Genomic DNA, 26,551 nt, shown 5'->3' with positions numbered 1-26,551 from the left:
CCACCTCAAAAACATACCTGCAGTAGAATGTAATTTTCACATTTCAAGATTTGAACATGTATCAAAGCTGCATGATTGAGAGAGTACGACATTGTTAGGTGTGTTTTTTTTATATAAAATGTTCTGTAAGATGAAAGAAAACACTCCTGTCAATCAAGGCACAATTTGATGAGAAATGAGGATCTTTCCAGCTGTCCTCAACAAAATATTTATCCTTTACCCAACAGCACTAAATAACAGACAAACTAGTCATTTAGCTGACTGCTGAAGCTCGAAACCTGATGTGCTTGTTATCATCGTTCTAGCTGAAGGTAGTACTGGAAAGTGAGATCCCAGAGTAAGACCAGGTTTGACAGCCCTTAAGTATTATTAGTCTTTTTGTTCACTGTGGAGATCACTCACTGAACAAATTCATAACTGGTTGCTTTTGCTTTTCAAAATGAAACAAAGAAATGTAGAAAACAGGAGCAACAAGTGGGCCATTCGGCTGACTGCATTCACAATACCCTTTAACATGATCACGGCTGAGCCTCTATCTCAATGCCACATTTACAATCTCTCGCAATGTTGGTCAACATCTTTAGCTTCAAGAAACAAACCCATTTCTGAAATGTATTGAGTAAATTCACCACCATAGTCTTCTGAGGTACAGAGTACCACAGGTTCAGCACAGTTGAATTTCTCATCAACTCAATCCAAAATTACCTACCATGACTATGACACTTTGTTCTCGACAACCAACCCCATGGATCTGGTGAAACATAATTTCTGCATCCAGTCTGTTCAGCCCTGTTAGAATTTTGTACGTTTCAATGAGATCTTCTCTTGCCCTTTTAAACTTGAGTGAATATAAGCTCAGGCAATTCAATCTCTCCTCATACAACAGCCTTACCATCCCAGGAATTAATCTGTTAAACCATCGCTGCACACCTTCTTTGGCAAGTGTATATTTTCTTTGGTAAAGAGACCAAAGCTACACACAATATGCCAGGTTTGATGTCACCTAAGCCCTGTACAGCTGAAGATATCCTTTTTCCTGTACTCAGACCTCTTATAGAGTCATAGAGATATACAGCATGGAAGCAGCCCTTCGGTCCAACACGTCTATGCCGACCAGGTATCCCAACCAATCTCGTCCCACCTGCCAGCACTCGGCCCATATCCCTCCAAACCCTTGCTATTCATATACCCATCCAAATGCCTCTTAAATGTTGCAATTGTACCAGCCTCCACCACTTCCTCTGGCAGCTCATTCCATACATGTGCCACCCTGTGTGTGAAAAAGTTGCCCCTTAGGTGTCTTTTATATCTTTCCCCTCTCACATTAAACCTTTGCCCTCGAGTTCTGGACTCCCAACCCCAGGGAAAAGACTTTGTCTATTTATCCTATTCATGCCCCTCATAATTTTGTAAACCTCTATAAGATCACCCCTCAGCCTCTGATGTTCCAGGGAAAACAGCCCCAGCCTGTTCAGCCTCTCCCTATAGTTCAAATCCTCCAACCCCAGCAACATCCTTGTAAATCTTTTCTGAACCCTTTCAAGTTTCACAACATTTTTCCGATAGGAAGAAGACCAGAATTGCACGCAATATTCCAACAGTGGCCTAACCAATGTCCTGTACAGCCACTACATGACCTCCCAACTCCTGTGCTCAATACTCTGACTAATAAAGGAAAGCATACCAAACGCCTTCTTCACTATCCTATCTACCTGCGACTCCACTTTCAAGGAGCTATAAACCTGCACTCCAAGATCTCTTTGTTCAGCAACACTCCCTGGGACCTTACCATTAAGTGTATAAGTCCTGCTAAGATTTGCTTTCCCAAAATGCAGCACCTCACATTTATCTGAATTAAACTTCATCTGCCACTTCTCAGCCATCTGGTCTATCTGATCAAGATCCTGTTGTAATCTGATGTAATCTTCTTCACTGTCCATACACCTCCAATTTTGGTGTCATCTGCAAACTTATTAACTGTACCTCTTATGCTCGCATCCAAATTATTTATGTAAATGAACAAAAGTAAAGGACCCAGCACCGATCCTTGTGGCACTCCACTGATCACAGGCCTCCAGTCTGAAAAACAACCCTCCACCACCACATTCTGTCTTCTACCTTTGAGCCAGTTCTGTATCCAAATGGCTAGTTCTCCCTGTATTCCGTGAGACCTAACCTTGCTAACCAGTCTCCCATGGGGAACCTTGTTGAACGCCTTACTGAAGTACATATAGATCACATCTACTGCTCTGCACTCATCAACCCTCTTTGTTACTTCTTCAAAAAACTCAATCAAGTTTGTGAGACATGATTTCCCACTCACAAAGCCATGTTGGCTATCCCTAATCAGTCCTTGCCTATCCAAATACATGTACATCCTGTCTCTCAGGATTCCCTCCAACAACTTGCCCATCACCAACGTCAGGTTCACTGGTCTATAGTTCCCTGGCTTGTCCTTACCACCCTCCTTAAAATGTGGCACCACTTTCGCCAACCTCCAGTCTTCTGGCACCTCACCTGTGACTATCGATGATACAAATATCTCAGCAAAAGGCCCAGCAATCACTTCTCTAGCTTCCCACAGAGTTCTAGGGTACACCTGATCATGTCCTGGGGATTTATCCACCTTTATGCGTTTCAAGACATCCAGCACTTCCTCCTCTGTAATCTGGACATTTTATAATGAAGACCAACATGATACTTAATCCTGTAACTGCTTACTGCACATATATGCTTTCAAGTAATGCATCTCTTAAAATCTTTCAACAATCTGCTTACTTATCTCACTATCATCAAGCATGGGTTCATTAAACTTATGTCTTGAACAGCCTTGCAAGGATGTCTTTCTCTCTGAGATCTCCATACTCCTTCTGGGAATTCTTTTATTATCAATTTTCTTATGAACCTATTTTTCTAATCATTCAGTTCAGTATATCTTACTCACCTCCAAAGCAGGTGGAAATTGAACCCAGACTTCTTGGTCCAGGGGTTGGGACACTACCACTGTGCCACAACAGCCCCCTTAAGTTCTCTTTTAAGAAACTGAGGCTTTCTTCCCAGCCCTGCCTCGACTGCATTAAATTGTTACTCATAGCATTCATACTACTAAAAACCTGTTCTTCCTTTGCATTGTATAACTCAAGTCAGCAACCAACTTAATAATTAACTTCCAGAGGTCTTCCTGATTTTAAAAAATCAAATAGATCAGATTGTCAAAGAATTGAAAACCGAGATCCATATTTTGAGTTTGTCCAAAAATATCTGAAGTTCCAGTTTATGGTTTGCAGCATCATTTGAGTGATCTTACATTAGTGTCAGCTTAGAGCCCCAAGTGTATTGAACTGACAATACAAGATTTTATTACTCTTGCTGAAACACTGCTCCAAAATTAATGAGAGAACAGTTAATTCTTGCATATGGATTAAAGCAATATGTCTGGACATATGATTTCTCTTGAAGGGGGCGATTTCACTGCTTGCATGATAGACTACAGATTTCAGATATTTTATAAAATCTTGGATATCCACTGCTCTTTCATGAACCTATTAAAAATCCTTAAAACAAATAACATGACAGTGTGTACAGGCCCTTCGGCCCTCGATGCTGTGCCGAGATGTGGAACCAATCTGAAGCCCATCTGAACTACACTATTCCATTGTCATCCATATGTTTATCCAATGACCATTCAAATTCCCTTAAATTTGGCAAGTCTACTCCTGTTTCAGGTAGTTCAGTCCACGCCCCTACTACTCTGAGTAAAGAAACTACCTCTGACATCTGTCCTATATCTATCACCCCTCAATTTAAAGCTATGTCCCCTCATGCTAGCCATCACCATCTGAGAAAAAAGGCTCTCCCTGTCCACCCTATCTAACCCTCTGATTATCTTATATGTCTCAAGTAAGTCACCTTTCAAACTTCTTCTCTCTATCGAAAACAGCCTCAAGTCCCTCAGCCTTTCCTCATAAGACCTTCCCTCCATACTAGGCAACATCCTAGAAAATCACCTCTGAACCCTTTCCAAAGCTTTCACATCCTTCCTACACTGCGGTGACCAGAAGTGCACGCAATACTCCACGTGCGGCCACACCAGTTTTGTACAGCTGCAACATGACGTCATGGCTCTGAAACTCAATCCGTCTACCATTAAAAGCTACCATTAAAAGCTTAACAACCCTATCAACCTGGGTGGCAACATTTTGGGATCCATATACCTGGACACCGAGATCTTTCTGCTTATCTACACTATCAAGATTCTTACCATTAGTCCAGTACCCTTTATTCCTATTGCTCCTTCCAAAGTGAACCACCTCACACTTTTCCGCATTAAACTCCACTTGCCACCTCTCAGCCCAGCTCTGGAGCTTATCTATGTCCCTCTGTAACATGCAACAGCTTTCCACAACTCCACAGACCTTAGTGTCATCCACAAATTTATTAACCCATCCTTCTAAGCTCTCGTCTAGGTCATTTATAAAAATGACAAACAGCAGTGGACTCAAAACAGATCCTTGAGGTAAACCACCAGTAACCGAACTCCAGGATGAGCATTTATCTGACCCATCTAAAGTACCTAAACTATCGTATTTCCAGTCAATATTTGGAGGCAAAAGCAAGGGCACAGAAAACAAAGACCTTTTGTTAAACTGTTCGTATCCAACTTATTATGATCTTCAAAAAGCCACTATTTAGCAGTAATTTTCAGAACTGACATTCAGGAATCCTTGGCTTCCTGTAAATATGGTTTTTGGCAATGATCCTTGAAGTGCAGACCTTCTACTAAAAATTGAACCATTTCTTTACTTTAAGAGCTGAATTGGGTCTGCTTTACAGCTGATTTCAACACATTTGTCATGGGACTGCACTTCACATATAGCTGGGGGAAGTAATAAAACAAATACAAACTTATTAGGCTGTGAATGTGCAGTTAATGAACTCACAATCCATTATTCTTCAGCTGCGTCTGAAACATTATGTACTCCCTCTGGGCCTAACGACTGTCACAGTCACAGGCAAATTAGCCTAAATGTGTGTAATATAAAGCCACAAGTATCTATCTGCATGCAATAATAGTCCAAATATTTCAGTAAATAAGTTTACAGAATGGTATACTGTCCCACTGTGGATTGTTAATGTATGAGTTATGCTGTATTTGACAAACCAAAAGAGACCTTCCCTGAAATAACATGTTACGTTAGGGGAATAAGCCAATTCTGTTGTAAAGATCCAGTATTATAGACTTCTTAGAATCATTTAATTGTCGGATATATAATGGAATATGCACAGATTGAAAATTTAACCAGTGTCGTGCTATGTCATTGCATCCATTGAATTCTGGAATACTTTGACAGGAAAGATTACAACCCATTAAAAAGATGTGAATTTAGTTCCAGAAACACATTTTAAAATAATTGTTGTTAACGAGTTTTGAGAAGATTTGTAGCTCAGCTTGAAGAATGTAAGTTTGCTTGTTGAGCTGGAAGGCTTGTTTTCAGACATTTCATCACCATATTAGGTAACATCATCAGCGAGCCTCCGGTGAAGCGCTGATGGTACGGCCCGCTTTTTCTTTATATGCTTAGGTTTCCTTGGGTTGATGTTGTCATTTCCTGGTTTGTTTTCCCCTCAGTGGGTGGTAGCTATCAACAAATGCAATGACTTGGATTCACCCTGAGATTTACCAACCCCTGAGAGAAAAAAAACAGGAAATGACATCACCGCAGAAAATGACATCACCAACCCAAGGAAATCAAAACACAAAAATAAGAAGTGGGCTATACCACCAATGCTTCACCTGAGGCTCACTCATGATGTTACTTAGTATGGTAATGAAACATCTGGAAATGAACCTTACAGCTCAGTGAGCAAACTTACATCCATAATAGCTGTATTGCATAACACTTGTGCCATTCCGTTAGGCAACCACGGATGGTTAAAGAAACTGGAACAGATCCCAAGAGAAAAACAAATTAATTAGAAAGTGTCGAAAATATACTTTGGAGACATCACATAAATTGTTGTAATTAAAAGTAATTTATATTCAAGTCAATTCAATTTACTCAATGTCAGAATATTCAAAAATATAAATTCCACCCATTTTACTTACAAACCAGATATGTTAAGCCAATACCAAAATGTTCAATAATAGCTTTCTGTGTGCATGGTACCACATCACAAATGAATAACAATGCACTGAGGTCCTTGATTCAATTAATATTTGCTGATTTGTATAGGTTACATAAAGTTCATGACAGAGAAGTGAATGTTGGCAAGTTATCAGACTACTTCACTGATTTCCAGTAGTGCATGAACAAATACTTCCTCAATCAAAAATTGGATTTGAGAACAGGAGTAGTGAAAGACTACCTTCAATTGTACAGAAGCTTGGTTGGACTGCACCTAAACTACTGTGCGTAGATTTGGTCTCCTGACCTTAGGAAGGATATTATGATCTTGGAGGGAGTGCAACAAAGGTTCATCATACTTATTCTTAGGGTGACAGATCTGTCCTTTGAAGACAGAGTAAGCAAACTGCACTAAACTCTCCGGAAGTTTGAATAAGGAGGTGATGTTATTGAAGCCTACAAAATACTTAATGAGATCAATGCAAGTAAGATGCTTCCTTTGATTGTAGAGCCTACAACAAGGGAACACATTTTAAGAGTAAGGGGATGCCATTTAGCACTAAATAAGGATAATTTGTTTTACTCAGAGGGTTGTGAATCTTTGAAACTCTCTACCCTGAGGGCTCAGGGAGCTTAGTCTTTGAGTTTCTTTAAAAATTGATAGTCTTCTGATTACCAATGGCGTACGAGTTCTCTTGAGGACAGTGTGGGTAAAAGGGATTGAAGTAATCAATCAATCAGGTATGATTATATTAAATGGTGGAACAGGCTTGACAGGCTGAATAGCCTATTCCTGCTCCTATGTTCTGATCAGAAAGACTGAAGCCATAATTTTTGATCCCTGCTCCAAACTGCGCTCCCTAACTACCAACTCTATTCCTCTCCATGACAACAGTTTTAGATTAAGTCACTCTATTTTCAAGATTGACATCAGATTTGAACCACAGATGAGTTTCTACTCTCATAAGCATATCATAAAGTCTATTTCTATCTCTGCAACATCATCTGACTTAGCACTGACTCAGTTTATCATCTGCTGCTGAAAGCCCCATCCATGCTTTTACTTATAGATTTGACTATCCCAATACATTCTTACCTGGTCTCCCACATTCTAGCCTCTGCAAAGTTTAGATCATTGAATAGTCTGCTACCTATGTCTTAACAAGCTTGCAAGATCAGGACTACCTTTCCTAGATCTCTCCTCCTCTCCAGTTCGTTTGACTTATTTAAATTATTATGTAAAACCTACCTTTCTGACCAAGTCTTTAGTCATCTAACTCAATATTTCATGTGGCTGTGTCACACTTTGACAGTTCCTATGAAGTGCCTTCAAATAGTTCATCTCATTGATGGTGCTATCGAAATACAAGTTGTTGTTTTCCTGGAATTGTTTGTAAATGTTTCCTCCTTCTCTTTTGCAGTGATCATTGAGAATAGAGATGTCTTGGAAACCTCCTCTTCATGATTATCTTGGGAGGCTTTATTATATATCGGGTATGACACAAGTTGTTGGCTGTTACAATTAAACTTCACATAATAGGGAAGAGTAGAGAGTTTGCATGTACAACATTTAGCTCTCAATGAGTAGATTAAAAATTTGAATAGACTCTTATTATTGAATTTCACTGCAAATTTCAAAATTTCTACAGAAGAGGGGATCTGGTGATTTCAGTTTGGTGACCATGACAGAACATATGCATTGGCTTGTATGGATTTTCAAACCACAGCTGTATTCACAGAACAAATTGATCTCCTTAAAGCCAAGTGGTGTGAGAGCTTGGCAGGGTTCTGATCCACACCACATACACAGTTAAACTCATTTAAGAAATATCATTTTTCTATATTCTTCCAATGCGATATTCACAAGTACAAATTAATTATGAAAGAGGTTTCTGTCTAATAGAAAAAAAAACTTATGGCTCTGACAGAGCTAACAGATATGTTGTTTGTTTATTATTAGTACAGGTAACTCTAAACGAAGGTAAAACATCAAATTCCGTGATTCCATCATTTGTACAGCATAACACACATTTTAACTTCTGTGAGTTTTGTAGGATTACTGTAACATAGTACAGAAGGGGCATGAAATCAGAACAACCAGATAAAGAGATAATAAATAAGAATGCACACTGAAAAAAGTTCAACAACTTAGGTTGGCATTGAAGACCTAACCTGCACCTTCACTGTTAGTCAAATAACACTGGAAGCTCACAGCTCCAAATGAACTGACAAAACTAATGTCGAGGACTCAGGTTGAAGATTATGAACAAGAGAAGTAAAATAGAACATTTTTGTCCAATGATAATAATAGATATTTGAACATCATTTTGAGCATACCTCTGAAATAGATAGCACAGGTGAATTCAGGGGACAACTGGATGCATATCTGAATAAGGCTAATTTTATTTATTGAAAAAAAAGGTAGCTGAGTGCAGAGTTAACAAAGGAGAAGAGATGCATTTGAAATTATTGGATATTGCTATCACTCAAAACATTGTGCTCATACCTCTCATTATATGTCTAACCACTTTGGTTGAGCCACCTCGCATATTCAAGATCTGGTGTACACGCTGTCTTATCTGAAAATAAACATGAATACAGTCTCAACACAACACCAATGTCAAACCAAAACAAAGCTAGAATTTCTTTCGCTATTTTTCAAGTGTCTGTCACACAGCTTTTTCATATTTGCTTTGGAAGGAACTGTCATACATGAGCACCAAAGTAAATAATACAACTTCAAATCAACGAAGGAGAGGGTAGGCAGAGAGTTGGGATAAAGGAAGTCAGGAGAATGCGGGCTCAGGTAAAAAGGAAGAGAGTGCTGTGGGGTGGAAAGGAGAGAGGATATCAAGCGCACAGTGTTGGTGGATTGGAGGAGAGAAGAGTGGGTACCATGCATCCAGCCTATTTGACTAAAGCTAAGGACTACACCTTGAAAGAATACTACTCGCACTGCAATACATGGAACACTTTTTCCTGCAGTCTGGTTACAGTGTACAACATTTATAATAACAATGATGCTTGTCTCCATTTAAACATGCTGTCATAATAATCTTCTCAAGGTCAAGTTACGAGCCAGACAATATGCAGTACTATCCCTGGGCAACTGTAGAAACTATTCATCCGGGGTTCCATTGATTTTATTTTCCCACTTATTTGCATCAGTTTCTTCTGCTTATGAACAAAGTGAAATAAATTAAAGAAACAATGCATTAGCATACTAATATTAAATTTCATAGGCTGTGGGGATGTGTGTTTGGAGTTATAAAATTGTAAACTTGTAATGGCCTATGCAATTTTGCAGGAAGAAGCTTTCTTTGTGGACAGATGGTCCTTTTAAGAATTAGGAGTTACTTTCTAGTTAAAAACAGCTGGACTCTGGTAAATAATCAAAGGATCAGGCTTCCTAGGAATGAAAAATAAGGAAGAAAAACGGTCAACAAGTTAATTACAGGTGTGAGAACGTCCCTAGGGCTAGTTTTCTGTTCAATCGGTGTAATTTGACAGTTTAGTACAGTTCAAGTGAAGGAAACAACTCTTGAGCAGAATTTGGTTGAAATTCTGTGTAGTGGCTAATTAAGTTGCAACTTTTGTTAACTATAGTTGACAATGAGTTGAAATTCTGATATAGTAAAGTAAGAGTATAGGAGAGGGAGGGAGAGACAGACAGACAGAGAGAAACACAATGTGAGAAAAGAAAGACACACAGAAAGAAACAGAAATACAGAGACAGAGTGGGTGAACAATAAATTGAGAGACAGACAGTGAGAGGGAGAATGACAGGAAGAAAGAGAGAGAGAGAAAGGTAGAGTGAGGCACATACACAAAAAGGGACAGAGAGAAAGAGTGAGGGACAGACAATGAAGTGAGACAGTCTTCATAATTCAAGAATGTTACAACTCCCAATGTTCTGACTTGAGATGCTCAAACTTAAGATGTCAGAAATACCTATAATAATGGAAGTCTACAATCTTAGGATGGCAGGAGGACATCTTAAGGGCCAAATATGTCAGACATAAACTGACGGTATAATAAATTTCAGCCCAATCTTTTATATCTTTACGTCTTGTAGGCCAATGTACATTTTAACTGCTTAGCTGACATGAACTGATCAGTAAGAACTGCATTCAACTCAATACCAGCAAAATTAAAGTCACTGAATTCCTTCCCAACAAAAACGCTATGCCTTAAGCATGGCTTTATTTCCAACTGAAGGTTAGGTACGTAACAAAATAGGCAAGAAACAGATTTGTGGTTGTGCCATTTGACTGCTGTTTCCAAGAGAAAATGGAAATTGGAGAGATAATTGCAGCCTTACTGGTGCTTCTAGGTGCCTATAATGTTGCAAAATCTATAAACTGCACTTACTAATGGAGGGATGAATGAATTGTTATATTTATCCTCCTTAAGGCTCAGTTCTCAAACAGACATAAGCTGTATTACAAGCAATTTTAGGATGAACAAATATCAAAACCAGAACCACAATTTTGTGTGATGAAAAAGAAAATAATGCCCACAATCTAACTTTTGTTTGTGCCATGAAGGTAGCCCACTCAACATAGCTCACTCAAATTAATCATAACTGATATTTTAAAAAGTTCGCCTCAACGTTCTGTCAGATGGTAACATAGAATGCACACATCACACAGATAGATATATTTGAACAAGTAGCATTCTTAATGAGTGGATTCTTAAATCACCTGAGGGATATTTGCATTGCAGCTCTCTACCATAATGTAGCAAACCAGCTGAAGGACAAAGAGGCCTGCATCCAATCGCCTCAGATAAAATTCATCTTCCATATCATCATCAATTATTTCCCCTTGACGGACCATATCCTAAAAAGAACAAAATAGCACAAAAACATAGGAGAAATACTGTTAAACAAGATCATTTGCATCTATCATAATTTAATTATTGGCTTTATTCTTCTTTATGGTCTTGACCAAGTAATCTACTTAAAATGGTGACAAGATAGCAAGGGAAGGATCAAAATAAATGATTTACAACATGTAGACGATTTCAAGGTTCAAGTGAAAAGGCATCAATTCACAATACGAGTTATGTTTGAGAATACGTGGTAGGCTGCAAACATGAAATTATTTTGAAACATTCTTCTTCATTTTTTTTTACTTAAAAAAAGGAAATTTAAATAACTCTGGAATCCAACATAAAAAGCTAAATTGCATTACTTTAGCTTGCTTCCACAGAAATAATTAAAGCAATTCAAAAGTAATTCTTGGTTGTAGAACATGCTGGGGCTTTGACTGAATTTTCAATTACATTCTTCATTTGTGACAATTTTATAGCTAATAAGACTTTCAAGAATTTGAATGAATTGTACAAAGTGAACAATGAGTTAACAGTTATTTTGAATTGATCATTTTAACAGATATACATGTATGAACTATTAATGTATCTAAATTAATGTGAGCTCTAATACAAGTTATTAACTTAAGAACTTATTATATTCTTTGATTAAAAAGGAACACACTTGACAAGATAGAAACACCTTACAATCAAGTTGGGATGAGCATGTCAGAACTTTTAAAATTTAAGTTCATCTTCATGTACACTTAAATGAAGTAGATTGCATTACGAAGTCAGGCTGCAATTGTACATTCTTCTCTTTAAGACAACTGGTTAATTGCTATGATCAACAGACTGCTCTCTACTTAATAAAAAGATCTGTGATACTACATCTTCTAGAAGTGAATCATAAAGGTATAAACTTGGCAGGCAATAAAATCACTAGTCTAACAGATATATTTAAAATTTAATAACAAAGCTCACAGACTTTTTCAATGTAACCTTGGAGATAGATCCATTATACTCTAAGCAGAATTACTACCAGTTGACATGAAACCCATAGGTTATCATATTGAAAATTTGCGGTTCAAAACATCTGACCCAAGGAAAATAAGCATTGTGGTGGGACATTTTTTGCTTTAAATTCAAGAGATGGATCCTTTAAGCTTTCAAGAAACACTATCCTCACGGTGAACATTGCTCAAGATTTTTAAGTAATGTTGCAATTAGAATATCATATATTTAGTGATTTCAAGGTTAATAATCTTATCTTGTAAGGAATATTTTGAAAGCAATAAGCAGACTTCCATAAGAAAACATTCTGACAACATCTGAAACCATCATGTAGTCCCTTACCGAACCATGCAGATCAGAAAGATACTCAAATATTGACAAATTAGCTGTTCTCAAGTGGGCTATGTGAATATAATTTGATGGTAATCAGAAATTCTAATATTCAAACTTGCTGCAGTGTATCCATTATTTTGTCCTCAGTGCGCTTTCATTTTATCCAATGGAAAGAGATCAGAACAGTTATATTTATGCCAAATCTAATTTGCAACTTACCCCAAGTCTCATATTGGAGGTTTCATATCAAATTCTACTTCTAAGTACAGCACTTAAAGAAACTATTATTCTTCAATTCTGGAGCTATAGTATATCTTAGTCCTCACTTTTAAAAGCCAATTAATACTTACCACACCAGACAAACTAGCAACAGAAAGGACAAACGAACAAAACAGCCAGAGCTGATTTACAAACATATTACTGCCAGTAAAGTCATATTTGTTATGCATCAAGCACACTCTCAACTGATATGGTCCCATTCAAGGTTAACACATCTCATCTAATGTTATCTTCACTTTATTAATTTTGCTTCTTGTGCACATTTTCTACCTTGGGTCTTTTTTTTTAAAACACACTTACTCTTCCAAAGTAGATTTTTTGAGCAGGTTTAGTCATTAGTTTGGACATTATGCACACCACTGAATTTTAAACCATAATAATCTGGAAAAATTACTGCTGGCTTGGTTCTATGGTATTCTTAATAAATACCCCTGGTGCTGTAGTAAATAGCAAGGGGGAAAGCCTCTGACTACAGAACAATGTGGATGGGCTGGTTAAATGCTCAGAACAGTGGCAAATGGAATTTTATTGTGAAAAGCGAGAAATGATATATTATGGAAAGATTAAAACGTCAAGAAGTACAGAGGATCGGAGGTAGCTTGAGGTCTATGTCCGCTGATCCTTGAAGGCAGGACAGGTGAATAAAGTGGTTGAGAATATTTATGGGATACTTGCGTTTATCAGCTGAGGCGCTGAATAAAAGAGTAAGGATCTTATGGTGGAGCTGCACAGGATAGTAGTTAGGTGACCTTCGGAATACTGTGTACAACTCTGGTCACCACACCATAAGGAGGGTATGATTGCTCCAGAGAAGAGTGAATCACCAAGCCTGGGCTGCAACATCTTAACTATGGAGGAATAAGATAGGTCCCACTGCTCAGCCTTCTCTAAGGAAAGCAACCACAACCTGAGGTATATAAAATTCAAAGGACATATATTGGGGTAGATAGGAAGATACATTTCACTGAGTCCATGGGTCAATAACCTGGGGGCATAGATTCAGAGTAAGGGGTAGGGGTTTGGAGAAGATTTATGGAAGAATCTTTTTAACCCAGAGGATAGTGGGTTGTTCAGAACACACTACCTAAAAGGATGGAAGAAGTTGGAACCCTCAAGACACTTAAGTAACATTTAGTTGAAAATGAAACACCACAGCATACAAGGCTGAGGTGATGGCCTAGTGATATTATCACTGGATTGTTAATCCAGAGACCCAGGTAATGATCTGGGAATGCAGGGTCAAATCCAGCCACAGCAGATGGTGGAATTTGAATTCAATAAAAATCTGGAATTGAGAGTACAATGACGTCAATGAATCCTTCACCAATTGTCAGGGAAAACAAAAACTAATCTGGTTCACTGATATTATTCAGGGAAGGAAATTGGCCATCATTACCTGGTCTGGCCGATATGTGATTCCATACCCACAGCAATGTGGAGCCCTCAGCACCACACTTTTCAACTCTGATCTCCAGCATCCGCAGTCCTCACTTTCTCCTTCTTGACCCCTCTGGGTAATTAGGGATGGGCAATAAATGCTAGCCCAGTCAGTGATGCCATTATGTCATGAATGAATCAAGGCTATGGGCCAAGTGCTGGAAAATGAGTCTGCAGTAACAGATAATTGATGACGAGCACATACAACACTGGCCTACGGGCCTTCTTCCATGTTGCAAAGCCCTATGAACCTTATGTTCCCTGTTTTGATTATAGGTTAATAGGTGAATTCAAATTCCTGTTTTGCATTTTAGGCAATTGAGACCAGTGTGGTTCATGCCTCAGTAATTTGATGCTTCATCAGAGCTAAGGACACATTTGGCAGAGTACTTTTTGCTCAACGTGCTTTCCAGAGATTTTGCTTCTCCAGTAGACTGTGCATTTTACTTGATTTAACTTTGTTTACCTTCAGTATGAAAGCACAAAGAACAGCCCTTGTCACAGGCAATGAATACTCAATTCTTGGGAGTAATTCAGAAGGCAGGAGTGAACATGTAACCCTGAACATTGGTTATGATGAACTAACTTTGTATGATACCTTCCCACAGTTAACATATTCAGCACACAGCAGGTCACCTAAAACAAAAATCAATATAGACTTAAATGAATGGTCACCTACAACCCACTAACCCAATTTTTCTCCCAAATTCCATGGGGTTGTATGTCCATAGTATCAATTTAATTAGCAGGCCACGATGCCAGAGATAACATGATAGCTCATAAGAAACATAAACCACGATTGTAGGCAGACTAACTAATGCATACATGTTTTTCTCCTTCAATCTTCTTGTCAGCCACCTGCACAGCTTCCAGGTATTTAAAATGCAACTCCATCAGTCGGTCAACCTGCAAGAAAGACAAATAGCCATCAATTATGGACTACATAAACCAGCTAGCTTTTTGAAACATACATGATTTAAAGCCAGTGGGAGAAAGTGAGGACTACAGACGCTGGAGGTCAGAATCAAAAAGCGTGGCGCTGGAAAAGCACTGCAGGTCAGGCAGCATCTGAGGATCAGGAAAGTCTACGCTTCGTGCATAAGCCCTTTGTCAGGTAGTGCTGATGAAGGGCTTATATCCGAAACGTCAACACTCCTTCTCCTCGGATGCTGCCTGACCTGTACTTTTCCAGCCCTACGCTTTTTGACCCTTAAACAAAGCCAGTATTACATTAAACTACCATATCTTAGTGTGGTAAGACTGCAGTAGTAGCACACCCTGGCTGGAAAAATTAGATAGTAGTGTTCAAATCACAGGCCATTTTTAGCTTTCTCTACTGAACACAGTCAGAACTTTTATTTAACCTGTTTAGACATGTTGTGACAATGCTGGTGGTGGTAATTAAGTCATCTGGAACCTACTCGAGCGTATGAAAATTATCTAGGATGCATGGTAGTGACAACGCGTCATTACTAATTAAAACAATCACTTGAAATATAAAAAATAGGTCTTGAAATTCTCAATGGTTTTACTAACCTGCAGTCTTTGAATGAATAACTTGGGACAGGGAAGAGAAGGTGGGGCACTGCAGATTGAATGACTATGGAGTAAATGGATTGTCCCATGAACGTCTTCCACCATGACAGTCCGTTCATGTCTGGTTCAATACCAGGTGCATTTATTTGAAATAATGCATAATATTCAATTGAAAATATAAATACACATTGGCTATATAAAGCATGTGTATTTCCGTAATTCTATTGGTATTGTGCTGCACAATGATGATGCAAAACTTACATATAAATGTGGAAATGAAAAACTCATTAGCAACACCATGCTCAAGCTAATATACTTTTTAAAAATGGAGTCATTATTGGAAATAAATGCTTTTTGGAAACCTTAGTCAATAATGTTGCATAAATACTGTGACTGGGCATTGAATTAATCAAGTCCTTGAGTGTTACAGAAAACACTTTAAAACATTAATTTTATTCATACCTGTGCAAATATGTTTTCATAGAATTGTTACAACATATGGTTAGTCCAATTACAGAAGCATAAATATTTCAAATATATTTGAAAATGCAGTGTATCCGTGTGCATATGAATCTGACAAAGACAGTTAAAGGCTTTGTCCTTTGGTTTCCACACAACTCTCAGCTTGCTCAATGTATCTTTCACTTCAGTTAACAATATGATTTTTGTTAGGAAGAAATAAATTGTTCAAGGACACAGAGCAGAGGGACAGAAACAGAGATTATCTTTTTTTGACATTCAAATTCCAAGTGCCCCAGAGACGTGTCTAAAAACATTGATTAGAGTTACTTGTAATTCACCAAAATTAAAACTTCCCAGTTGATGAGAACGTTATTTTTTGTTAATGCACGAGGGGTCTGGGGAAGGATCACCACTTTTTAAAAAAGCAGTCGACTTCTATTTACTATGAACACAATGCAAACTTTTCAACATCTGAAAGGCTAGCTGTGGTCAATTCTCACCCTCCTGAACACAGGTTCTGTAGCAATAAGCCAAATGTTCCTTCTACCTTTTAATTGAACATTCTGTTCCTTTGATCTTCCATTTAACAGTGTACCTTACGATATTCCTACTTCATTTAATTAAGGAGACCTATTTTTAAGGCCGCAAGACTTTATCGATTTCAAAGAAAATAGTCAACATACTATACTGCTTTGAATAGCACAAGGTGTTCATAATCCATCATTTGAATTACAGTTGATAGATTGTGACCCATCTTTAAGTACAAGAAGAAACAACACACTCAGAAAACAAACTGTACAGCAAACTCAGCTACAACATGTAAATGTGAGAATATTTTTGCATGTACTAGACATAAATTAAGGTCGAGGCTCAGGGCACATCACTAACTTCAACACAACAGCAAGATACAGTTTAATTACTGCAGGATGGGGAGGCACCAATGACTGGCAGAACTAAGAAACAGGTTTTCAGGCAGTATCTGGTGCCAGGCACTAAAAATCAAAAGCAACTCAAAGGTTTTAATCTCTGGATTACTACTTTAGCCTCAAATGAATTAGCATAAAGTGAATATGATTATGGAAAGAAATACATGACTCAATGATCGATGTGGGAGAACTGGGTTCTGTTTCATGGAGCACTCATACCAGTACTAATAAAAGCGAGATTTGCGTTATCAGGACATGTTATACCTAAGTCATGCTGAAACTGGTATTCTAATGATCTACATAACTAGGAATTAGAGAAAACTTTGAATTAGATATGGGGGACAAGGGATCCAGCTTGGGTAAACGTCACAAATCATGGTGTGAAGTCTAGGTAGAACAAAACGTAATCTGGGCAACAAAGATCAAAGAATGGTGGGAAATGACAGAGATGGATCAATAATCAAGACTAGATATTACAAAGACAAGAAAAAGTTAAAATTAAAGGTTCAGCACCTGAATGCACACAACAGTCATACATCAAACTAAATAATAGCAATCACTGAAGTAAATTATGGAGGTATGGCTGCAGGATGGCAAGGATTGGATCCTGAGCATTGAGGAGTATATGACAGTCAGAAAGATGTTTTTGATACAATATTTACAGATGACCTTGGATTCAGGTGATCAGGATGTAGAATCAGTTTGGGTGGAGATGAGGAGCAAAAGGGAACCAAGTCATTAGTGGGAGTGGTCTGTAGACTCCAGACAGTAACTATAATGGAGGATGAAGCTTACAATACGAAATATTGGGTGCTTGTTACAAAGGGACATGCAGGAGGCTGGAAGAACACAGCAAGTCAGGCAGCATCAAGGGGTGGAGAAGTCAATGTTTCAGGTGGAACCCTTCTTCAGGGTGGAAGGTGAGTGGGTGGGTGTAACTGGGGCTGCAGATTAAGCGGGGGTGGGGGGAGGGGGTTGGAGGGTGTTAAGGTGGGGATAGGTGAACACAAGTAGAGGATATGTCCTGGCTGGTTGATGGGAGGAATGAATCCAGTTGATGGCTGGAAGGAAGGGCCGGTCAGAGGAATGGAAGAGAGGGGAGGGGCTGGAAAGGGATTATTTGAAACTGGAGAACTCAATGTTGAGTCTTCCAGGCTTTGGCTGCCCAGGTGGAGGATGAGCTGTTGTTCCTCCAATTTGCAGTTGGTTTGTTTTGCTAATGGAAGAGGCCGAGGATGGTCACGTCAGAAAGGGAGTGGGAGAGGGAATTAAAATGGGCAGTGACTGGGAGGTCAGGTTGACCCACGCGGGTCCAGCTGAGATGCTTGGAGAAACGTGCCCTGGGTTTAGTTTGGTCTTCCCAATGTACAGAAAACCACATCTGGAGCACCGGATACAGTAAACTACATTAGGAGAGAGGCAGGTGAACTTCTATCTCACCTGGAAGGACTGTTTGAGGCGCTCGATGGAGGTGAAGGGTGTGATGTGACTGCATTGCATCTTTTAGATTGCAGGGGAAGGCACTTGGTGGTTTTGGTGGGGGGTTGGGGGGAAGAGTAGCACGAACCAAGGAGTAGCGAAGGGAAAGTCCTTGCGGAAGGCAGAAAGGGTTGGGGAGGGGAAGATGTTTTTGGTGGCAGGGTCTAATTGGATTTGATGGAAGTGTTTAAGAATGATGTGTTGAATGCAGGGACTGGTGGGGTGGTAGGTGAGGACAAGGGACACCCCTTCTTTATTGCATTTAGAGAGTGGAGGGTTTAAAACACTAATGGGGAATGGAGGAGGTGCAGTGGAGGGCTGTCTTGATGACAAAGGGGGGAAAAGCATGTTGTTCAAAATAGGTGGACATTTGGGATGCTTGGGAATGGAATGTCTCCTCTTCCGAGTAGATGTGGCAGAAGCGGAGGAATTGGGAGAACAGGATGGAGTTCTTGCAGGATACTGAGTGGGAGAAGATAGCTTTGGGAGCCTGTGGGTTTACAGTAAACGTCCATCTGAAGACTGTCATCAGAGATGGAAATGGAGAGATCAAGAAAGGGGAGGGAGATGATCAAGTGAATTTGAGGGTGGGGTGGAAGTTGTGGGGAAAGTCAATGAGTGCTCCAGTTCAGCCCGAACAACAATAATCATGAGCGATTTTATCCTATACAAAATGGAATAAAAGCAATAGGCACTTATGACATGGATGAAGAGTTCATAAGATGTATAGTTCAGAGCAGCATGTTGTGGATCCAACCAGATAGCATATTATTAGGCTTGGTATTATGCAATACGTCAAGATTAATGATCTCAGGGTAAGGCTTGTCTTGGCAGAACGGATCACCATGTTTTAATTCTCTATCCTGTATGAAAGGGAGATGATTGGGTTCAAGTCTAGTATTTTCAATTGAAATAAGGGCAATTAAATAGTCGTGAAAGCTGACCTAACTTAAATGAACAGACATATAGGCTGGGAGATGGATCATTTTGGCAGACACTTAAGAGGATACTTCAGAACGAATATATATTCCTATGAGAAGAAAAAATCCAAGGGGAGGATCCACCACATGTGAGTAAGGTAAAGCAGTATAAAAAAAATTCAAACTTGAGGAAAAAGCATATAATAGCAAAAAAAAAAGGGTGGCAGGGCAGATGGACAGAACGGCAGAGAATGACTAAAAGGCTAATCAGGAGAAAGGAATTTGAACAGATGAGGAATCCAGTTGGAAATGAAAAATGGACTGCAAAAGGTTTTGTAGTAACTAACATAGAATAGGTAAATAAAGTGAGTATTGGACATCCAGAGTTAAAATGTAAAGTTAACAGCAAATAAGGAGTTGGATATGAACAAATAACTTGCAACTATCTACATTATAAAAAGACAAAAAAAGAACAGTAATAGCTGTAAAGCAGAAAAGGAGGAATATGCTGGAATTATAAGTATCAGGGATGTAGTACTGAGCAAACTGATTGAGCTGTAGTCTGACAAGTTCTGGGGTGCTGATGGACTTCAGACCTACAGTCGTAAAAAAGATAGTTAATGAGGTGCTAATTTCTCAACATTCACTGTATTTCTGAAAGCTTCCATCTGACTGGAAAGTGACAAATTGAACCCCTCAAATCAATAAGAGCAACAGGACACTATAGATCAACACAGACAAGAATTAGCATGGGTTTGTGAAAAGAAAATCACACTTAACCTATTTATTGGAATTCTCAAAAGAGTAGTATATGCTCTAGATAGGGGTTAGCCCATTGATGTACTGTACTTCGATTTCTAGAAAGAATTTGACAAGGTGCCATATAAAAAGTTATTGCAGAAAGTAGATGCACATAGTATAGAGAGGAACATGTTAGGACAGATGGAAGATTGTTTAATCCAGCCAGTGTATGCTAAAAAGCTCTAACATGTTGCACTTGTAAGCATCTATGTGAAAATTAATATGTAAGTCAGATGTTCATGGCTTTATCCATTTGATGTGCTATTTTGCTTTCTTGCAAACCAAAACTCTCAATTCTCTACAACAACCAGCTTTCCTCCACCCAAACTGCAACAATTAGTCAAATCCATTGCCTCACTTATTGACATAGTTAAATTCGAATGATCATCTGTTCATTCCAAAGTCTTTGGCTACTGGAAAGGTTTTGTGTCATCCACATGACCATTTGGTACATTGCAGTGCAGGACAAAACACTGCAGCTCAAAATGGTCTTCAAGGGGATGATGGTGAGTGGTGGTGGTGGGGCAAACAAAAGCACAGAAATAGGCACTCATATGAAGCTATATCATTACTGAGAACTATCCTCCAGTCAATAAAGAGTGACACCTAGTGCAACAGAAAAATGTATATGGATCATAGTGGCTGGAAGTGAACTTTGAAAGGAATATAAATTCAGTTTTTGCAGCCTTTGGTGGAACATTACATGGGTGGCACATCATGTGGATAGGAACTCTGGGTGGGTTCATCTTCGGAGAGTTGACTGGACTTGTTGGGCCGAAGGACCTGTTTCCATACTGTAGGGAATCTAATCTAAAAACCTACTGAAGGAGAAGTTAGGACCTAAATTGATAAGCAAGACCTAGAGGATATAATTTTTGGATTGTTTCCTGAGCCTTGTGAATAGTGACAGAGAAACAAACAAATTGGTACAATTAATACATAACTAAAAGGCTGCTGAGGCACAGAGAGGTAACTTTGCATAAGATACTGACACTGGTTCTGGGAGAGGAAGTAGACAAAAGCTCTAAATGAGTAAGATTATTAAAATTATTAACAGAGGTCTATAAAACGTGGTCAATTGTAATGCAAGAGGTCGTCGATGGCAATCACTCACTAATGAATATGATTGTCCATCGAGGAAGTTCTACACCACTGGTTATGGATTCTCTGGCTTCTTGTGTGACTGGTGAGTTCAATCTTAGAATGGCTTCCATGCTGTACATCTCTATGACTCTATGTCCAGCACACATTTGGCAGGAATTGAGAGTGGTCCTTGAGACTACTGGCATTCTTTTCTCTGGTTTCTTTTCCATACTTCCTCTTGCCAACAGGTGTCGTCCAAGTCAGTTTCTTCCAAATGAGTCTCCTATGCATTAACATCTATGCTACATTTCTTGAGGGAAGCCTTCTGGGAATTTTTGAAACGTTTCCTTGGTCCTTCTTTGAGTTGGGCAAAGAGGATTTGCTTTGACAGTCGGGATCTCAGGCATCCTAAGAATGTGACCGGTTCAGGGGAATTGGCCTCGAAGCTGGTGCCACTAGCTGCTTTGAGGCTGCCTGTCCACCCAGGTGATGCGGACAACCCATCTCAAAACAGCACTGATAGTAGTTCTCAAGGGCATTAAGGGCATCCATACGTAGTGCAAGTTTCAGGGGCATGAGAAGGATTGGAAAAGTTTACTGCGTTATACACAACGATCTTTGTATCAGCATGGTCTGCAAGGACTCTCATCCTTAGAGTCATAGAGGGGCATTTGAAGGTAGCACTCGCAGATTGGATGTGATGTTGAATCTCCACATTGATATCAGCCTTGGATGGGAGATAGCTTCCTAGGTAAGGGAAATGTTCCATATTTTGGAGTACTTGCACGTTGATCTCAATGGAGGGATGGACCAGAGTTTGACCTGGGAAGGACTGGTAAAGGATTTGAGTTCTTTTGAGATTGAAGTTGAGACTGAGATCAATTCTTTGTGTGCTTCTGCAAAGGCATTTAGCAGAGATGACATTGTCATCCACATAGTGTACCAAGAGCGAGGTTGGCATCATTTCCTTCTCAATTTCAACCACTTGAGGTTGAAGTTTTCCATCCACCCTGGATACAATGTCCATATCACTGGGAAGCTTGTCCTTGACAAGATGAAAAAAGATGGCAAAGATGGAGAAAAGGGCGAGGGCGAGGGAGAGGGAGAGGACCCTGCTTGACCTCAAAGAAAATGATCATACCACCTTTGAAGAAGACTGTCAATAACATCTTGTCATGGAGAAGACAGAAGATATTGATAAATTTCAGTGGACAGTTGCCTTTTGACATGTTCTTTCTTAGCACTTCCTGACTGATTGAATCAAAAACCTTGGCCAGGTCGATGAAGGCCACATGGAGTAATTGGTATTGTTCCTGGCATTTCTCTTGATTTTAACTGCTTGGCAATTCCATCACCATTATTTCATGGTTTTGTTGGAAGCTACAATGGCTTTCAGGAAGGATTTTCTCAGAGACTGGGAGAAGGCACCTAGCAAGGATTTGGACAATGACCTTCCTGGCAATGGAAAGTGGGAAGATTCTTCAGTAGTTCCCACATTACATTCTGTCTCCTTTCTTGAAGGCAGTCTTATCATCAAGGTAATGCAAGGGTTAATCCTATTCGAAATGAGTTAAATCATCTATATGGCAATGTAATAATAAAACGGGTGGTGGAAGCATTCTTGTATTGGGAAGAACTACATACAGTAGAGATCAATGCTAGCAGAGTTGATCATATAAATGAGACCCTGCAGAAGTTAAATTAGCTCCTTCAACAGCATTGTCCAACCTCTACCACTAGAAGAAAATGGCAACAAACACATTGCAACACCATCACCAATGACTCCTTTCAAGTTAAAATACATCCTGACTTAGGTATATGACCATCATTATTTCAATGTCATTAGACTAAAATCCTGCACCTCACTCTCTAATGGAGGTGTTATAACTCCACCGCATGTACTGCAGTGGTTCAACGTAGCAGTTACTCATCATCTTCTTGCAGGAAATTACAGAGGAGCAAGAAATGCTGCTTTGCGAGTGATGATGATATTCTGTGAATAAATGAACATGACTGATATACATATATAAGTTCAATATACTAGTTCCTTTAGTACTAGAAGGGTCAATTTTGCCCAGTGTGTAAAATTAATTAGCATGCATGGTTTTCTTGGCTCGAAGCACAAAAGTTAAATGGAAATAATTACCCTATTCAGTGTGTGATGAGATGTGCCTTTAAGAGGGATTTGTTCTGTCCTATCCAGTTTCTCTTGAAGAGGGGCATTGTAAACCTTGTGCCGAGGTGTCTACACCATGGCAAGCATAGTAAACAGCTTTGGTGTTTTTAAAAATTTAGATAATAAAAGTAGACCCGGGTTTTAGATTTTATTTTCACTTGTTGAAGTTGCTAAATACAATGGTCTCTCTGCTACTGCAAAAAGCTTGAGGTCTCTCTCCGCTGCTAGATTAAATCTATCGGTGTGTCTTCTCCTAGACTAGAGGAGATAACAAGTGAAGGAAATCTGTTTTGCTGAATTTGCTTTTGCCAAGAGTGCTTATGGGACACTGCTTGTGACAATGTTGTTCCTTTAACAAGGTTAGGTTGTCCTTGCTTTTTTATTTCCCCAGAGGGGCCGTAAACACACAGATTCTGAAATGTCTGGGTTTACCTACTTGAAGCAGCTTTTAAATTTTTAAACAAATACTTGTATAATGAAAGGGAAGTGGCCAGCTGTCCGAGCTTACTTCATCTCTGGTTTGGTTTGGTTTTAGCAAGCAGTCAGTTTTTTGAAGCTGCTGGTCAGAGAAACAGCTATAGAGTGGTGGTCCAAGCTGAATCGCTCTGCCATCTCTCTCTCTCCTGTAGGAACCTGTGTTTGATCTTACCTTTTTTTTTGCCAAGGGGCCAATAATGGGGATGTTGCAAGTATTTGGAACAGCATTGTTAAGTTGCGATAGAGTCAATTGCATTTTCAAATAGTTACATTATTCTAAATTCTGTTTTCTCTTGTTGACGAGTAAAATAAATTCTGGTTTGTTTGAAACGGTGGTTGGGCCAGCTGCATCACTCCTGGAATATCCGCTCGACACCTGCTTAAAACAACTGGAAATGTTAGAGTCTGGGTTATCTTCTTGAAGTGTTTTGAGGTGGTCAGGCCTGGTCCATAACATGCTTGATTAGAATATTTGATGAGTAGCAGTTAAGTTATACATTATTTTGTTAACTGTTTTGTTAGAGTTAAAATTATGCCAATTCTTTGTTTTTTGTTTGTACTTGAACTGTGGTATAAGAATAAAGTGTAGTAAAATGTTGTAAGAATAAAGTGTAGTTTAAAGTCCAGTAGTTTGACCAATTGAATCACATCTGGATTAGTGCCTTACACTTGCCTTTAAACAAGGCTATCTCCTTGTACTGGTTTGAGGGCATTTGGTCTTGTCCACAACAAGTTAGTTTTGTCTGTGTACACTTATGGAAACGAAGACAACAGCAATTCATTGTGTTGGACTTGGTACTCACTTGGGGCGGGGGGCAGGGGGGTGGTGTTAGTGTGCTGCAACAAAGGCATCACAACACACAAAGACTTAGTCAACCTATCCAAAGTCCCCAATTTATTTGACTGATGAATTTGAATTAAAAGAAAACACTCACCAGATTTTTTGGATTTAACAAGAAAAATAACTATTCAATCGAACATCATATCTTTAATTAATGATAATTAGAAAATAGGAATTGCTAACTACTGACCAAAACATAAATCTTTACCCTTTCTTAAATTACTCCTTCACAAGAAATAGAAAGACACAGAAAGATAGTGATGGCACAAATATTAAAGGTGGAAAAATAAAAATAGGAAAATACAGTTTGAAATACAGTTGGGACCCAGGAATTGTCGTTATGTTTTTATCTAGCTTCTCTTCATCCCTGGCTTACACTCAACAATCCCTTGGCCTGCCTTCCCTTTTATCCCCTCTCTCTGGGCTCTACTGCCATCAATCACCTCACATCCCTCATCCCCACCATCAACCATAAATATAATTTTTTTCCTAGATACTTCTAGTTCTGAAGAAGGGCCAATGGACTCCAAGATCTGTTTTCTCTCACAGATGCTGTCACACCTGCTAGGTTTCTCCACCAGTTTCTGATTTTTTTCAGATCTCCAGCATCTGCACTACTTTGTTTTATTATACTGATGTATTTTCCTTTTAATTCTTTGTTAGTCACAAGGTTGGTTGCAGAGACAATCTATTTGATTCACCGATTGGGAATGCTTCCACTATTTTTAAAAGGCATTGTATTCCTCATGTAACACAGGATTTACAAAGCAAACTCATTCCGGGTGTTCCCCAACAGGAAATCCTGGATGAATCAGGACATACAGAACCTGCTAAAAAATCAGGCGTGAGGCCTTCAGATCAGCAGACCCACTCAAATGTAAGGAATCCAAGTATGACCTTCGCAGAATCGTTATGACAGCCAAGGACCAATACCGATCCAAACTAGAGACCCAGACAGACACCTGGCGACTATGGCAAGGACTGAATGACATCACAGGTTCTAAAAAGAGACAGTGCAAGATAGCAAACAATGACATATCTTTCCCAGATCGCCTTCTTTGCTCACTTTGAGCAGAATTTCAGCGGAGAGGTAACGCCCATTCCAACAAGTCCTGACAAACCTATCCCAACAGTCACTGCATCAGAGGTCTGACCAGTTTTCCTTCGTGTGAATCCAAGGAAAGCAATGGGACCAGACAGGAGTATCAGTCCGCGCACTCAGAGCACGCACAGATCAACTGGCAGAGGCCTTCTCGGTCATCTTCAACCTCTCCTTGCAGTAGGCCACTGTCCCTGCCTGTTTCAAGAGGGCCAACATCATCCTTGTGTCTAAGAAGGCTCATGCAGCATGTCTCTATGACTATCACCCAGTGGCCCTAACTTCGATGGTCATGAAGTGCTTTGAAAGGCTGGTTAAGGCATTAATAAACTCCAGCCTCCCCACTACTCTTGACCCCATCCAATTTGCTTATTGGACCAACAGATCCACATCGAACACCATACCAGTTGCCCTTCACTGCGTCCGAGAACATCTTGACACCAAGAGCAACTATGTAAGAATTCTACTCATTGACTACAGTTCAGCCTTCAACACTATTATCCCCTCGAAACTGATTACTAAACTTAGTGATCTAGGACTAAGCCCCATTCTCTGCAGCTGGTTCCTTAGTTTCCTGACCTACAGGCCACAATCAGTGAAGACTGAGGACAATATTTCATTCTCACTAACACTCAACATTGGAACCCCCCAGGGATGCGTATACCCATAACTGCGTTGCCAAATACCAGACTAATGCCATTTACAAGATCGCTGATGACACCACCATAGTCGGTCAAATCTCAGATGGCAA

The 26,551-nt window shown here is 39.4% G+C and overlaps 1 protein-coding gene across 1 annotated transcript in view; it reads right to left on the bottom strand.

Annotated features, from left to right (window-relative positions):
- ctnnbl1 (catenin, beta like 1) overlaps positions 1 to 26,551 on the bottom strand; it is a 183,362-nt gene that overhangs the window by 28,490 nt on the left and 128,321 nt on the right. Inside the window, exons 13-15 of the mRNA XM_072556958.1 lie at positions 14,826 to 14,906; positions 10,829 to 10,966; positions 8,632 to 8,704 (exon numbers count right to left, since the gene is read on the bottom strand). Of these exons, the coding sequence (XP_072413059.1) occupies positions 8,632 to 8,704; positions 10,829 to 10,966; positions 14,826 to 14,906 (292 nt within the window). The remainder of the gene's footprint in view (positions 1 to 8,631; positions 8,705 to 10,828; positions 10,967 to 14,825; positions 14,907 to 26,551) is intronic.

Source organism: Chiloscyllium punctatum, chromosome 37 (genome assembly GCF_047496795.1).
Source record: "Chiloscyllium punctatum isolate Juve2018m chromosome 37, sChiPun1.3, whole genome shotgun sequence".
In the NCBI taxonomy this organism is placed as follows: Eukaryota; Metazoa; Chordata; class Chondrichthyes; order Orectolobiformes; family Hemiscylliidae; genus Chiloscyllium; species Chiloscyllium punctatum.
This window is presented reverse-complemented; position numbering and strand designations above follow the sequence as displayed.